The 15,514-nt window shown below is 39.5% G+C and overlaps 1 protein-coding gene across 3 annotated transcripts in view; it reads left to right on the forward strand.

Moving 5' to 3' along the window:
* Window positions 1-15,514, forward strand: part of TBC1D8B (TBC1 domain family member 8B) — a 31,363-nt gene that overhangs the window by 13,361 nt on the left and 2,488 nt on the right. For 2 of the 3 annotated variants that reach the window (XM_048959468.1, XM_048959469.1), the window contains 13 exons: window positions 348-588; window positions 1,876-2,083; window positions 3,524-3,688; window positions 5,039-5,188; window positions 7,350-7,500; window positions 8,283-8,497; window positions 8,912-9,029; window positions 9,704-9,989; window positions 11,649-11,778; window positions 12,677-12,775; window positions 13,906-13,974; window positions 14,186-14,426; window positions 15,254-15,319. In XM_048959468.1, coding sequence (XP_048815425.1) covers window positions 348-588; window positions 1,876-2,083; window positions 3,524-3,688; window positions 5,039-5,188; window positions 7,350-7,500; window positions 8,283-8,497; window positions 8,912-9,029; window positions 9,704-9,989; window positions 11,649-11,778; window positions 12,677-12,775; window positions 13,906-13,974; window positions 14,186-14,426; window positions 15,254-15,319 — 2,139 coding nt within the window. Of the gene's footprint in view, window positions 1-347; window positions 589-1,875; window positions 2,084-3,523; window positions 3,689-5,038; window positions 5,189-7,349; window positions 7,501-8,282; window positions 8,498-8,911; window positions 9,030-9,703; window positions 9,990-11,648; window positions 11,795-12,676; window positions 12,776-13,905; window positions 13,975-14,185; window positions 14,427-15,253; window positions 15,320-15,514 lie in introns of those variants that run through there. The other variant, XR_007379649.1, reaches the window with a different exon arrangement.

Raw genomic sequence — 15,514 nt, forward strand, 5'->3', positions numbered from 1 at the left:
TTAAAGTAGAGTAGCTTACGTGAGTCTGTTAGTTTGCAATTTGCATTTTCATATTAGAGCAAAAAAAAAGAAGGAAAAAAAAAAAAAAAGACAGTCCAGACTTGTATTTTGATAAATGGTGTGTCTTTAATGTTCTTTCTATAAAAATCATTCTAGTGGAATTATTTGATAGGAATTGTGGAGAGAGTCTTTTTTTTTTGTCCATGTGAATTTGTAGCCATTTCCAAAGGAGTTGTGATCTAACAGTATTGTTTAATTATACTTTCTAGTGCTGCTGCTTTTTTGATTAATACAAGGGTAGCAGCTGAAGAGGAGTTACTCATATCTCCTTATATTTGTATTTTCAGTAAAGCTTATTATCTCCTGGGATGCAATATCAAAACTTGAGAAGACTTCCAATGTTATTCTGACAGAGAGCATTCATGTCTGCTCCCATGGGGAAGATCACTATTTTTCCATGTTTTTGCACATTAATGAAACATTCCTTCTCATGGAGCAGCTGGCAAACTATGCTGTTAGGAGGCTTTTTGATAAGGAGACATTTGAAAATGACCTAGTCCTGCATGACCCCCTGCAGATCACCAAGAGGTAACTGCTTATAATCCATCAGTTCTGGACTCAGTCATTTTTAGACAAAGGGGAGGAAAATTCTTGTGTGATGGAGATCACTAGATGTTGGCAAAGGTGGTGTTCTCTTAAATAACTATCTTGTTAAAGTTTGGAATCAAAGGCTTGCATGACATTGTGACCTCTTATTACTTTGCAGTATCAAAGGCTGTATGAAGGCAGGAAGTGATCAAACCTTCAGAACTGGGCTTCAATTATGGTTTATAGTAGTTTGTATTTTTAAAAGATGTTTTAGCAGTGTTTGGGAATAGGAAATCAAGAATGGAGCTTCAGAGTCTACAAAGAATCTCAGTGAGAAGGAGAAGAATAAACGATTTAAAATACATATGTATGTAACTGCATGGCTTTTCTGTACTGGAGACAGGTGATAAAGTCAGTGAGCTGCAGGTTTTCCTTGTTTGTGGCCGTGTTTTAGGAAGGGAGATAGGTGTGTGCATAAATAAACAGGTGGTTGGAGTCCTTCCTTCTCAAGGAAGGTGTGATTATTTCTTGTAATAAATTTATGATTTATTTCTAGTTTCAGTTGAAGCAAATGTTGCCCTCTCCTTGTGGAGCAATCCAAATTCCCACTTAAATTGTGAGGTTTTGATTGGCTGCTTACTGTGAAAAGTAACCAGGAAACCAAGGCTACAGTTGGGTAATTTTAATTAACTAAGTCTGTGTTGGAAAATATTACCTGTGCAAAGAGGAAAGTATGAGAAAGCATCTTTCTGTACATTTCAGCCTTAGCCTGGCTTCCAGTAGCTCCGTTTGATTTGTTCCTAGTTAAAGCCAACTATGCAACAGATTAATAAAAAAAAAAAAGTCAAGAAGTCAAATTGTTCTTTCCTTGTATAGAACACTAACAACAAAGCCAGGTTTGGGTTGAATTTCGTAGGTAATTGGGGTATTTTGATGGGTTGGAAAGCACAGCAGACTAGGCTAATAGTGTGTATTTCTTTTCCTCTCCCTTTAGACCCTGATTCAGCAAAGTGCTTTGCTGTGCAAGAATGTGTCTGAATTTATTCCTATTTACTGAAGCATTGCAGTGTTTTGTTTAGTGGGTGTGTACTGGTCTGCTCCTGCACTTTGTTACCTCTTCAAGCAAAATGCTGAACCTTCCAATTGACACTATAGTGAATTTACTGTTTCAAGAAGCCTTTCCACAAGACATTGCAACTTTTGTATTTTTCAGGATATTTTAAAAATATTCCATTTTTCTCTTCTGTCTCCTCCCTGATTTTCTGCTTTGTTTGCTTTTTAATCCAGAGGCCTGGAGAGCCGAGCCCACAGCCAGCAGTTCAGTGCATTCTTCAGGCTACCCAAAGAAGAGACTTTGAAGGAAGTTCACGAGTGCTTCTTATGGGTTCCTTTCACTCATTACAATGCCCATGGGAAAATGTGCATTTCAGAAAACTACATCTGCTTTGCTAGCCAGGATGGCAGCCTGTGCAGTGTAATCATTCCATTAAGAGAGGTAATACAAGCTACAGTCAGAGCCACTTATACCAGAAGATTTGCACTTGTGTAGCTTAGTGTCAGTTGATCAAATTTTCCTTTAAAATAACCTTAATTTATGTGATGTCATGATTTCCCTCTACTTTTGATGCTGCTCATAGTAATACTGCTTACAGAGCTACTTCCATGTTTCTACACTGTCCCCTGTGTCATTTTTGCCATTTCCATTTACTCTCATTTCTGTAGCTGGGTACAGAATCCAATTTTTCAAATAGTGCATCTATTAAAAAAAATAGTAACAATTAAAAAAAGCTTACTTTTTGAGGTTGAGTTAATGTAAGATTCTTGAGATAAAAATGACTGGAAAAGTTAGAGGATCTTGAAGGTAGTTGTTCTGCTGTGTTTCTTCCTTAGCTCTGTAGTGCCATTCATCTTTTTGCAGTAGTTGAGAAGTGCTGTCTGCTCAAACATCTGTAGGAAAATCCATTGACGTTCTTCAGTGAACAAATACCAGCACCAGCTGGTAGTCAGAACAAACTGAACAAGGATTGTATTATGAAGGACAGCTTTCCTAGTTCTGTAGGTTCTACAGATAGACTGTGGAATCATATCTAACTAAAAAAAAAAGGCCTTCTCCATCTCCCTGATTTCGTGTGGTCTGTGACATTGCCACATTTCTGCTGTTAGAGATTTTTTAAGGTTTTTTTTGGAGATTTTTCAGCAGCATCCAGATATGTGCTACAATTAACCAGTCTTTAAACAGTCTTGCTAACAATGTCAACATCCATATGTTGTGGGGGGGGAAAAAAAGAGACTGTTAAAGGAGCTGACTAAATTATCTCCTTGTTGTTTGTCAGGCCCTCACTGTTTGTTCTGCAGTCCCACAGAGTTCTTTCATTTAGTCTGTCTTCCTTTCCTTTTCTGTAACAATGTAAAAACATCAGCAGTGACAGCTGCTCTACACATTCATGATTATCTTACAGTTATGTGCATTATTAAGGTGTATTAACTACTCTAACATGTAGCTCTTTCACAATAGCAATTAAAATCAGCTCCAGCCATCACATATTATGACAGCTGGAATTTGTTCTCATGGAACTTGATTCGTTTCATTACTTGTCTGTCTTTTTGATGGCAGGAAAAAAGTAACAGCTCCAGCAGGTCGGAGGCAGCAAGATTTTCAAGTATGCTCCATGCTTTCTGCTGAGAAAAACCTTTTCAGAGATGTTCAGTACCTGGTAGAAAGCCTGTGGCATGACACTGCCGTGTACTAAAACAGCTCCAGACCTCTAAGCTGTAACACAGCCAGTTCATTACTTACATTACTTATTCTGTTTGTGTGATGCTTCCTACTGCTGTTCCATGTACGTGTGTATTTTTAATAGCTTTTTCTTATGGAAACAAGGTGGTAAAATGTATTGGGATGGCTTGCCTCGTTAATGCAGCCTTGTCTCCCTAGGTGATAGGTGTGGATAAGGCTGACCCAGCCAACAGAGGAGTCAACATTAGTACCAAAGGAAAAAGAGCTTTTCGTTTCACTGAAGTTAGAGATTTTGAACAGCTTGTCACAAAGCTCAGAATCAAATGCAATGCAACTTCAAGTCCGCAGCATATAAATACAGAGGTAAGTCTTCAGCCAACTCTAGGTTCTCATTAGCTACTCTTAGAAATAAGTTTGTCTAGTCTCACTAAGAATTTAATGTATCGTTAGCTGTGTTCTTGATGCCATGCACTGTTTAAGTCTGAATCTAGACAGAGAGGGTCTGCTGCACCTCTAGATAACAAGTTGTCTCTTTTTCTGTTGTTTAAATCGTGTTCCCATGTCTTGCCTTCAGACCCTTTACTTTAAAACTGAAGCCCATCAGTCTGACAGAAAGTTATGTTTCACTGTGCCTTTTTTTCGGTCAGCTGACTATTTGACTCAGAAAGGGGATGGAATAATTACAAGGTTACTTCTGGATGTGAAGAAATCTGTACTTAGTTTAATGCATGATAAATAAGAAAACACGACCAGGCAGCCCTAAAAAGCATTACTTATTAGAGCTCCTGTATCTCTTCTCAGAAGATTTTCTATTGAGAAAATTAGAATCAGCTGGAGCAGCATCAAGAATGACAGTTGTGTGTACAAGTGTACAACTGAATGCCTTTTGGTAGAAATCAATCAGTGTATCAGACTGAATATCAGTGTGTCTCGGTGTTCAGATTGTGCTTCTTAAGAGTTAAAAGATACAAATGAATAATAAAAACAAGACAGTTTGATATCAGCAGAAATGCTCAGTTGGCAAGTGTACAGCACAGCCCTGGGAGAGCTGAGAGTTAAAGTCTGCTTCTCAAGGGAATTCCCAATTTGAACACCCTCTTTTGGGTAATATCTGCATTGTTTTGGCCTAGCACACTAAGTTCTGTAGCTCTGGGTTTAAGGTGTGGAAAAATAAATATTTCAATGCCCATGAGTAAGAGAGCATGTGAGCAATGTTGTTGTTGTTAAATGCATTATTTTTTGGGTTCTCTTATATTGTTTCCATCAGGTTTTGAAAAGCATCCAGGTTCTAATGCTGTTTTCGAAATGCTCTCAGCATTTCTGTGTAGTTCTGTATGTGGCTCCATTGAAATTAATGGTGTTCTTTTGACTTGGTTGATGATCAGGTCTCTGCCTATTACTGTTTTTCATAATTAATAGTTGTCCTTTCATCGTTAAGTTTTTGGTTGTAGAGATGAATTTTACAAGAGTAGCCTCTTGAAGCCTGCCTGTTCAGAATGGGGACTGCTTTCTATTCATTTATTTTGGAAGTCTGTTTGTCCATCCAAGAATTGTATGCCAGTCTACATTTTAGTAAATCTGGTACCTGTAAACTAATCTGATAAACAAGGATAGTCTGGAAGCAAAATGGTTTCTGCTATGAGTGCTGCTTCTTGAAGGATTGTTTGGTGTTTATCACTACCACTGCTAATGTCTGTTTACTTATTTGTTAAGGTTGCAGGTAGTTCTGCTTCCGACAGTCCAAAGGATTTTGATGAGGTGCCATCAAAGATAGATCTGAGGGATAACACCAAAACTGTCAGTACAGAAGCCCTAATGACTGTCTACCATCCTCAGGATGCCGAGAATCTAGACCCTAAAATGGTAAGGGATAAAGTGGCCAACAGTTTTTGGAATCTAACTGGAAAAGACTTAAGCACATTCAAAACATACTCCAGCAAGGCTGCTGGATTCCTCTGCAGCTTTGCCAGTCTTCTTTCATCTCCATGTCCAGTATTTTCCACGAGGTTCTTCATGGCTCTATTCAATTTTCTGCTCAACTTGTTTAATAACGATGTGCCTCATCTTCCTAGAGCTAATTCCTCCTGCTCTTCCAGCCCCTCAGGGAAGAACTGGCTGTTTCTTTGAGATAGTGAACATGTTTCAGATCTGTCTGAATTGTCAAGGTACAAAGTCACTACAAACTCTTCAGGAACAAGGGGAATGTTGTCAGGAAACTTGATTGATTTCTTAATTGCTTCATTCTTTTATGCATCCATCTATCAAAATTACTCTCTCAATGTATTTTTTTTTTTTAATTTTTTTTTTTCCAGTAAAATGTACAATTTTTGCTTCTCCATGGTGTGTACAAGAGGACAGAAGAGTTTCATTTTAAAATTAGCCTTTCAGCAAAATTAGACAAATATTCAGATGTGGAACTTATGATAATAGAAATATCAGAAAATAAGCACTCCTTTAGTAGGAATAAAAGTAAAACATTTTAAAATTCTACTTTTTATAGTCCAGAGGAAAGAAGTGGCAAAATTTACTTTTCCTTTCTGCAGCTTGCCTTTAATTGCTTTAACAATATTAAATATCACTGCTGCAAGGGTAGAAAATACAGTGTCTGAGCACTGGAGTCTCTCGTGGGCTGCAACCACTGATGATCAGTTGTTTTACATTAGATGAATTGAATTGCTCTTTTGGAGCACACTCAGTGGTCATTAGAAATGTTGTACCTTACAAAGGACCTGTTTCACTGCTGCCACTTTTTCCACAAGTAAAATGTTGTAACTTCAGTTATGTTTAAAGAAGAAATTTTTGCCAGCTCTTCCTCTGCAGGAGGTTTCACTGACATGGCTGGTGCTGTTGATGTTCAGATGCATACACAGTTGTCTTGTGTGTTGATGGTAATTGCTGGCTTGCCAAGTGTTCTCTCTGGTTGATAAATATTTGATTAAATGTGAAACCAATCTGGGTGTGTTTTCAGTGCTCAGTTCCCCTTCTTAGTCCACTGGACTTCCTTTTGCAAATTCCCGATTTACTGGTTCTTTCCCATTGCTACTGGGAGCCTGTGTTAAATAAAAACAGAGGAGAGATTTAGAAGCACTGGCAAAACAATGGCACTGATGTCATGTCAACGCTGTGTGCTTTGCACCATTTGTACCCACCCTGTTCCAAATCTGTCAACTGATGTAATGCAATAAAGTGTGATGAGCCAGAAAGGAAGGAGAACAGCCTGCCTTCGCTGTTGAGTTTCTGTGGGATATTATCTTGTCTGTATCAGAGTTAATGCATTTTCATTGCTGTTAGCAAAGAACAATTCGAAGGCACATTGAAATTGCAGAATGTTGATTTATCTGAATAATTAAACAGATATCTGTAACAGTATGATTTGACTATGCAAGTAATCTCTTGCTTTATTGCACTGCATCATCATGGCCAAATGCTTGTTTGTTAGAGTTTGCAGACTAGTGCAGAGAAAACTGGAGCCACACAGAAGCAATCTGAAGCTTCCTCCTATTTTTCTTGGTTTTCTTTTCTACTGCTTATACTCAATTTCATGTTTTTTCCTTCTGTTAATTTACTGTTTACCAAGAAAATGTACCAGGAAGCAAAAATAAGAGTACCTTAAAATTGACCCAAGTTATGATCAGATTTTTATGTGTATGTATCATATAAACATGTATTCATGTGTAAATAGCTGACAAAGAACCTTAACAAGTGCCTCTAGTTTTTTTTTTTGCCACAGGAATTATATAAAATGATGAATTTTGTTCCCCCATTATGTGTTTTTGGAATGTATCAGAACTATGATGGTAGAATTTATCTGTGTAACTGCACTGTCCTGTCCATCTAGTCCAACAACCCCCCTGCTGAAGTGAGTTCCCTCCAGTCTGCATCAGTGTTTGTTTCAGATAGCAGTACTGATACCGGTGCTGCCATTTACTGCATATAACTGAGAGAAAAGTAGTCTTGTTTTCTGAAACATGAAAAAAACCTTCCAGTATACATAATAGTCTTCTTTTTTTTTGGATTTTTGTAGTTGAAAGAAAAAATGAAAGAACAGTCCTGGAATATCCTTTTTTTTGAACGAGGTCATGGTGTCAGCATGTTTCGAACAAAGAAGACTCGAGATTTAGTTGTAAGAGGGATCCCAGAGGCCTTAAGAGGAGAGCTCTGGCTGCTCTTCTCAGGTACTGCACGGCAAGTACAATGGATTCATTTGTGGACTATATTATGTGGATGTTCTTGTTACTGGCTGACCATGGTCTGAGAAAAATAAAAAAAGCTTTTTCCTGTGGCAATTTATCTAAACCTTTCTGAAGGAAGAGCCTTTAAAACACATCCAGCATTGATTCAAACTAAACCTGTGTCATCACCTTCTGCAACAAACTCAGCTAAAAGATAATGACTGTATGCTCTATTCGTGAACTTCAAGGGAACAGTCAGTTTCTACAGTGCCTCTACTTGCTAAGAAGCAATGTGTGTTTATGGGCCTGTTTTTCAATTGTTTTCAAGTGTTTTCTTAGAACAGAATTTGGCTCCAGTATTGGTAGCTGTTTGTTAGACACTGTTGCTTGGTTTAGAGAGTGAAAGGTACTGGAATTATGGACTTTCATACACGTAGGGAATCTCTTGCCAGAGCTCTGAGTATACTTTAGTGAGTTTCTGCTGTAGAACATACCTGTGACAGAGCAGAGGTGAAAGGAAGTTTGTTTCTTTTCTCCCCCTAATGAAACAGGAAAAAAAGTAAGTCAAAGTCAACTTTGTGATGGAAAGTAACTTTCCTCCAAGCCTTGTTTTCTGTTTTTATTTCAGAAGAATGCCACTAATTTCAGTAGAATTACTCTGGTATGTTACACAAAGAAGATGGAGGTATCTCAAAAGTCAGCAGAGTTTTTTTTACAGATTGCAGAAAATGGCATAGATGCTTTAGTATTGTCCTCTAATGCTGTTCAGTAATACTTATTGTCAGGTGCTGTCAACGACATGGCCTCCAGCCCTGGCTATTACACTGAGTTGGTGGAGAGGTCCTTGGGAACATGCACTTTAGCTACTGATGAAATCGAACGGGATCTGCGTCGCTCCTTACCTGAGCATCCTGCTTTTCAAAGCGACACAGGAATCTCTGCCCTCCGGAGAGTTCTTACAGCTTATGCATACAGGAATCCTCAGATTGGATACTGTCAGGTATTGTAGCTTTGAGAGCCTCAACATGAGTTCATCAGGGCAGTACAGTGCATCTCATGAAATCAGTCACAGAAATACCTAACGGTTTATTTTTGTTCCTGTGCATTACTTCATCCCAGCATGTCACGTGAGCTTTTGTGTTGTACTTGAATTTGTTGTTAAACACTGCTATCTCCATTGCACTTGTGCCTGCATTTCTACTAGACTTTTAAAACTTAATAATGTTTTTATGTAGTTTAAATATTTGAATATAAATGTAGAATCCTTATACCTAATAGGGCAGCAGGTTATCCTAGAACTCTAAACACGTGGTGTAAAAGGCCTTCAGAAATATAACTTTAACAAACGATGATACAGTTGGGATTTCACCCTCTTTCCTCATACATGTTTCCTTTCTTCTTTAAATGTTTACAGGCAATGAACATATTGACATCAGTACTTCTGCTGTATGCTAAGGAGGAGGAAGCGTTCTGGCTGCTGGTTGCTGTGTGTGAAAGGATGCTACCTGATTATTTCAATCGTCGAATCATTGGTAACATCAGTCTGCCTTGTAATCTATCTAGAGCTCAATAGTCCTTGAGAACAAATGTAAGGAGTGAGCTGGAACCTAACTAGTCCAGAGAAACTGTGGTCCTTGGTTCAGTATTGTAAAGTAGAAAATGGGAAGAGACAGAGAACATCCCAAGGCCCTTCTTAAGAGAGAGCAGATGTGATTTTTCAAATATTGTCATTATCCTAGGGATAACTACTCCAGAAATATTTTCTTAGACTATTACAGAGTTCTATTGCAATTATAGCTGCAATTCGTGCCATCTATTGGAACTTAGCCAGCTGAAATAAAAGAAACTGAGTGTTCCAGAAGCAGACTTAGCCTAGTACTAAAGCTTGCAGGTACATATGCTAGAAGAAAATTGCTTGTGAGGTTTCTCTCTCATTGCAGAGAGGATGCATCGGCTGACAGGGGAATCAGTGGCAGTAGCCATGCACATGCAGGAGTGCCAGCACACTTTACGGAATGCAGAAGTCCATGTGTAGAGTGCATAGCTTCCATCACAGGGAATGGAGACAGTGGTGCTGTGCAGCTAGGTCTGTGCTTGCTTTTACAACAAATTGCATTTGGATAGGAGCTTGATTTCTGGCTAGTGAGAAAAGTACACTTCTCTTTATTAAGATATGGGTGGTGGTTTTGTTATCCTCTCCCTGCAGGTGCCTTGGTAGATCAGGCAGTGTTTGAGGAGCTCATCAGAGTTCATCTGCCTCAGTTGACAGACCACATGATGGGCATGACTTTTTTCTCCTCGGTCTCTCTCTCCTGGTTCCTTACCCTTTTTATCAGTGTGCTGCCTATTGAAAGTGCAGTCAATGTGGTGGACTGTTTCTTCTATGATGGAATAAAGGCAATCTTGCAGCTGGGACTTGCAGTGCTGGACTACAACATGGATAAGTTGCTGACTTGTAAGGATGATGCGGAAGCAGTGACTGTTCTCAACAGGTATCAGTGCATGTCTTGTTCTTAAAGACAGCGTAGCAGCTGCTGTAAGTGCAAATAGAAGTGTCATGGGGCAGTGGGGACACATCTGGCCAAGAATTCTGAACGCTTCAGAGTAACTAAATGCCTGTCTCGGGTTGAAATTCTGGAAGGGATGGTTGGGAAATATGCCTCAGTACTCTGAAAAGCCCATCCTCCTTTAAAGTTCTGCTAGAATCACTGCGATTTCATGTGTTTTAAAGTAAAAACTGTTTTTATTATTATTTTTAACTAAAAGATGACTTTTTGTGATAACCAGCTAGTCTAGAGAACACTAAGACTGTTCCACACAGTTCAGACATTCACTTGGTAAAAAAATATACTGCAGCTCAGTTCTTGTAGTTTTGGCTGCTGGCTCCTTTGCTGCTAGTGGTTGAAAATAGGGGGAAAAAATAATGATATTGAGGACAGTTCTGACCAGATAGCTGTTCTATATTACAAAGAAAAATTCAGATCAAGTGCGTTCTTAATTGATGCATTACTTGCACGGTTTTTGCTTGACTAGCTGCCTAAATAGCGCTGTTGCTGCTCCTCTGATGTGTGTCAGGGAGTGTTAAAACAGAAACACTGTGCTGAGACTCTGCTCTGAGTCATGAGTTGTAATTGTTATGCAGTGATAATAAGAATTTCCCTTTAGCCAGATTTTTAAACGTTGTATGTTTGGATGGGGTAGGAACTATGGAATTACTGAGGAAAATGTGTTTTCATTTTAAGACACCATGCAGCCTGGTGCTGATTTTAAAACACAACTGTGCTTGTTTAAAGTTTAGGCACTTAAAAGCAACAGCAGTAAGAGCACATTCACTCAGTTTTTTGATTTATTAAATTATAAAATCTAAAAGCAGAGTGAAGTCTTGTTTCACTTCAACCAAGTAAACTGCCACTTCCACTTGCCACCCAGTATGCTGGTGATTGTTGTGAACTTCTGTTGAACTTTGACTTTCAGCATTTTACTTGGCTGCAACACTTCCGTTGCACAGTGAATCCAGCCTGCAGCATTCTGGTGTATTTATAAAATGATGGCAGTGGTTTGTGTCACCTCCAGAAAAAGGAAGCTGTCACTCCATAGAGTGACATAGATAGCCATTCGTTTCTCAGTGGTGGCCAAAGAATTGGCTAACCTCCATGTTGGAGCTGTTTAGCCTGGTTATGTAGGTGTGATGGATAGTACAGATCAGGCATGTCTTGGCTTATGTATCCGAGGGAATTAAGACTGCCTGGGTCACAGCTCAGCACAAGGCTCCATTCCTCTGCCCTGGTTATGTAGCACACTGAGAACAACCAGGAGAAATTAAGTGGAGGGGACTCTGGAAGCCTCTGGTGCACCTTCCACCTGCAGAAAGGATTACTGTTAGCGCTGGGTCACATCAGCTGTGCTACTGTCTAGCTGTGTCTTGAAAATTTCAAGGCTATACAGCCTTCTCTGGGTTGTGGGTTCCTGTGTTTGCTATCTGTACTACCGTTACATCAGATTTGTGCTGTTCATGCTGATATTCTTTGCTACTTTTGCACATTGGTGTTGATTTGCTATTTATGCTCATGTTTTTTTGGTAGATGCTGACGTTACCATTTTGTTGTGATAATCTGCTTCCTGCTGATTTCTCATGTGTTTGCTTCACGCAGGTTTTTTGACAGTGTCACCAACAAAGACAGTCCTTTGCCTCCAGCTGTGCAGCAGGGCTCCAACCTCAGTGATGCAAAGGGTGATCACCCAAAAGTGGACATTACTGACTTGATCCGAGAGTCAAATGAAGTATGTGTGCTTGTGGGTATGTTTTTGCACCCCACACAGTGTTTATGTTGTGCAGGCTATGTTGTTCAAACTAGCGTAGGAAACCTCTTTAGAGTGGTAGGGATTATGGTGTGCATTTTGCTGAGGCTTGCTGACAACCATATACGTTATAACATAGATTTGGTTTTGTATTTTTTGCTTCTTTTTCTTTAACTGCTTTAGAGTTTGCTTGCTAGGCTGCCCTGAATGGAGTTCCCTGGACTCCTCACAGGTCATGTATTGTCATCATTCAGTCTGATAGGAGTATGTCAGCTCAGTGACGAAGCACAGGGGAAACAGCAGTGGTGTTTGCTCGTTTGAGGCTGATTGCTTTCTGCTGCAGATGGTGGTAACATCTGACACAATGGCTGCTGCAGGAAACTGTACATAATTAGCTTAGTGTACTTGTGAAATGGATGTTTTGGGATGTGCTGGGTGAGGAGGATCAGTTAGGATCTTCTAGCATTTCCTTTCAGTGTGCTGCTTTGATTCTTGCAGTGTCTAGCTTTGTAATACTGGGGAGGATATGGATCTAGCTTCTCCTGCTCGTTCTGTCCTCAGTTTTAGATTGGGGATTAATCCATTCGTAGGTAGGTTTCTCCTCCACCTAGAGTTCACTAAAGTGAACTTCAAGCCTGACAACATATGCATTAGACTTTGTCTTCCCGTACAGTGAACTGCAGTTTCTTTTCCTTCACCAGTCTTTTAAACACTTTCTTTTTTAAAATTGCACTGTTTATTGAGAGTCTTGATGCGATTCTTTGCTCAGTTTCTGTGGTCTTGTGCATCCACACTTGTATTTTGCTGCAGAAAAAGACAAAAAATACCTTAGATGTATCTAACAGCAGTCAATTTCATAGAACTGTATTTTTCTTCACAGAGATATGGAGATATTCGGTATGAAGATGTTGAGAGCATGCGCTGCAGAAACAGGCTTTATGTGATCCAGACATTAGAAGCTACAACCAAGCAGAATGTGGTGAGCGACTTGAAGAACAAAACCCTTTCTTCCTTTTTGGAAAATCTTAAGACCAGCTACAATTTCCAAAGCCAAATAAGTCATTAATAGGCTGAAATCCCTCTTGTCTGCAGGGTGTCTGTTAGCTGAGGTTTGGGTTGTGATGTTTTCAGTCTTTGAATCACAGCATGACCTTCTGCTCTCATTACAAATGCCATAATCACATACAGCTTCTAAAAGCTGGCATAACTTAGACATTTTGCATCTATGGGAACAGGCTGCCCTATATTTCTTTCTGCTGTTCTTAAATTGCTCATGCGTTTCTCTTTGAGACGTAGTGCTACAGTAAGACAATTCATTACTTGCATTTTTTCTTGTGGAAGCCATCCCAAATGTCATCAAAGAGATTATTGCACTGCATTATTGTCAGCATTCACCAACTATTGCTTCTTGTGTCTGTGATGTGTGTGGGTGTGTGGTAATGCATGCTTGGTGTGGCAGCTCTTCAGCTACCAGCATCGTTCGTTTATTTCAAGCTCCTGAATGAAGGTAGGGGTTGCAGGGTACTTCCCTGGTTTGTCTGCTTTTTTCATTGCCTTATTTGCAGTAACTGGTAATAATAGTTGCCTACTTAGCAAGCAGTGCTTTCATTAGTAGTGGATGTGGCTTGTAGCTCAGTGTATATTGAGCTAAGCTGTTATCTGTTGTATTTCATTTCACAAAACATACCTCTTGTGAAGATGGATACTGGTCATGTTTGAATATCCTGTTGTGTTTTTTTTTCCTTCATCATTTAAAAATGGGGATTCAGCTTCACAGGTAAGGGCTGAATGTGCATTTGTCCACTATAAAGAAAGCTGTGTTCATTATAAATAGTCTAACATTCAAATTGTATCTCTTGGGTTTCACAGTGTAGGCTCCATGTATGCAAATGATGCAGTTCCCTTTTTAGGGAGAAATTATTTTTCCCATTCATCTCCTTCTGATCACCCTCTAATTGCTTTTAAGAAGCAATTCTGTTCTTACTGCTGATTCTAACATGCCAAAACCTGGAATACTCAAACTGTTTTTATAATTTAAGTTCATGTCTCTCACATTTTGTGGGCTTATTCCAAAAAGAGACTACTCATTAATTTTTTTCTTAATTTCAGCTTCGTGTTGTGTCTCAGGATGTAAAATTCAGTCCTAATGATCTTGACGAGCTTTATGAATTATTCAAGGTAATATGCCATGTACATCACTTCTCAAACATCTGTCTTAATGGTGGACAAAATGAGTGTGGAATAGCTTTAAGGGAGGTGAAGGCTAGATTCGTCATATTTTTTACATGTCTGTTTAAAAGCAAATCACATAGTTGACTCCCCACTTCTTTAACCCAGATAAACAGTTGTTTCTTCATACAATCTAATATCTATAACCTTCCCTTTGCAGAGGGAACACTTTCTTTCCTGCTATTGGAATGTAAATAGTCCTGTTCTAGAACACCACGATGCCAGCCTGCCGTATCTGGAGCAGTATCGAATTGATTGCCAGCAATTCAGGGTTCTTTGCCATCTCCTGAGCCCCTGGTCGCACTGTGCAAACAGAGACTCCATTGCATTGTGGACATTCAGACTGATGGATGAGAACTGCCATGGCCTTATCAACTTCAAACAATTTTCCTGTGTGCTTGGTAGGAGAACAGCACATATGCACAGTACATTCACTAGGGAGCTCCATTTTGGAAGCAGTCCTGGGTGTTACTGCCTTTGTGCACATGTAGCGAGCTGAAGGAGCTGCTTATTTTAGGGTCAGATTATCTTGAATTGTACTGAAATAGCTAACAGAGAGCTTTACAAATTAGTAACTCCTCTGAAACATTAATCCTCTGGAGAGTAATCTCTTATTTGAAATTATGTTTAAATCCAGCTTTACTATTAAAAAAATGGCATGAGCTTGTGGTTTTGGTAATCAGTGCTTCCTCACTCTGTAAGCCGTCCCATACACAGGTCGTGCAGGACAACCTGTGCTTTATACCTCTGGGGAACTGAAAGTTTTCAAAGTTGCTTCTCCGTTCCTTTCATCTTGTTTTCAAAGCTCAGGAGTAAAAATAGGAAAGGCAAATGCTGGGAAGACTTTGATGCTACATTTCTTTGGTGCTGTGGTTTTATTTCAGTAAGTCGCAGGCATCCTGTGCTCTGTCCTTTCTTCTGTAACCTCAGTGTTAGCTTGTTACAGGTGTGCTGCGATCTAATTAGTGAGCATGCTTTTGTGTTTCACTGGGTATTCAGAAATACTTCATGGGATAGTGTGCTCAAATGTTGTCACGTTCTTTCCTCAGTGTAGGCAAACCCTAGGCGTAGTTGCAGCTGGTATTTCTTTAAGCTTCATCTCTAGTTGCACTCCATGTAGGATAGGACATGTCCTGTTCCAGTGTCTGTGGATTGTGGTTGTGTAGGTAAGAGGGTCTTTTAAATCTTGGCCCAGCTGAATAGCCTGTTTTCCTCTTGTCTCAAACAGATACCATGTATAATGGAAGTTTCACTGACAAACTCAAGCTTCTTTTTAAGTTGCACATCCCTCCAGGTGAGTAAGAGGCTGCTGCTGGCATTTTTGTTTGGTTGGTTTTGTTTCTTTAGCTTTTCTTTCCTCCTGCAGTCAGTAGCTCTGGCTGCAGTACAGTCCTGTAGCTGTAATATTTTTTGCAGGGTAGTGTACACTTTGAGAAGTACTTAATACATTCAGACACCATTCCTGTTTTGTTCGTAGGGATGATATATG

Source organism: Lagopus muta, chromosome 13, assembly GCF_023343835.1.
Source record: "Lagopus muta isolate bLagMut1 chromosome 13, bLagMut1 primary, whole genome shotgun sequence".
Classification (NCBI taxonomy): Eukaryota; Metazoa; Chordata; class Aves; order Galliformes; family Phasianidae; genus Lagopus; species Lagopus muta.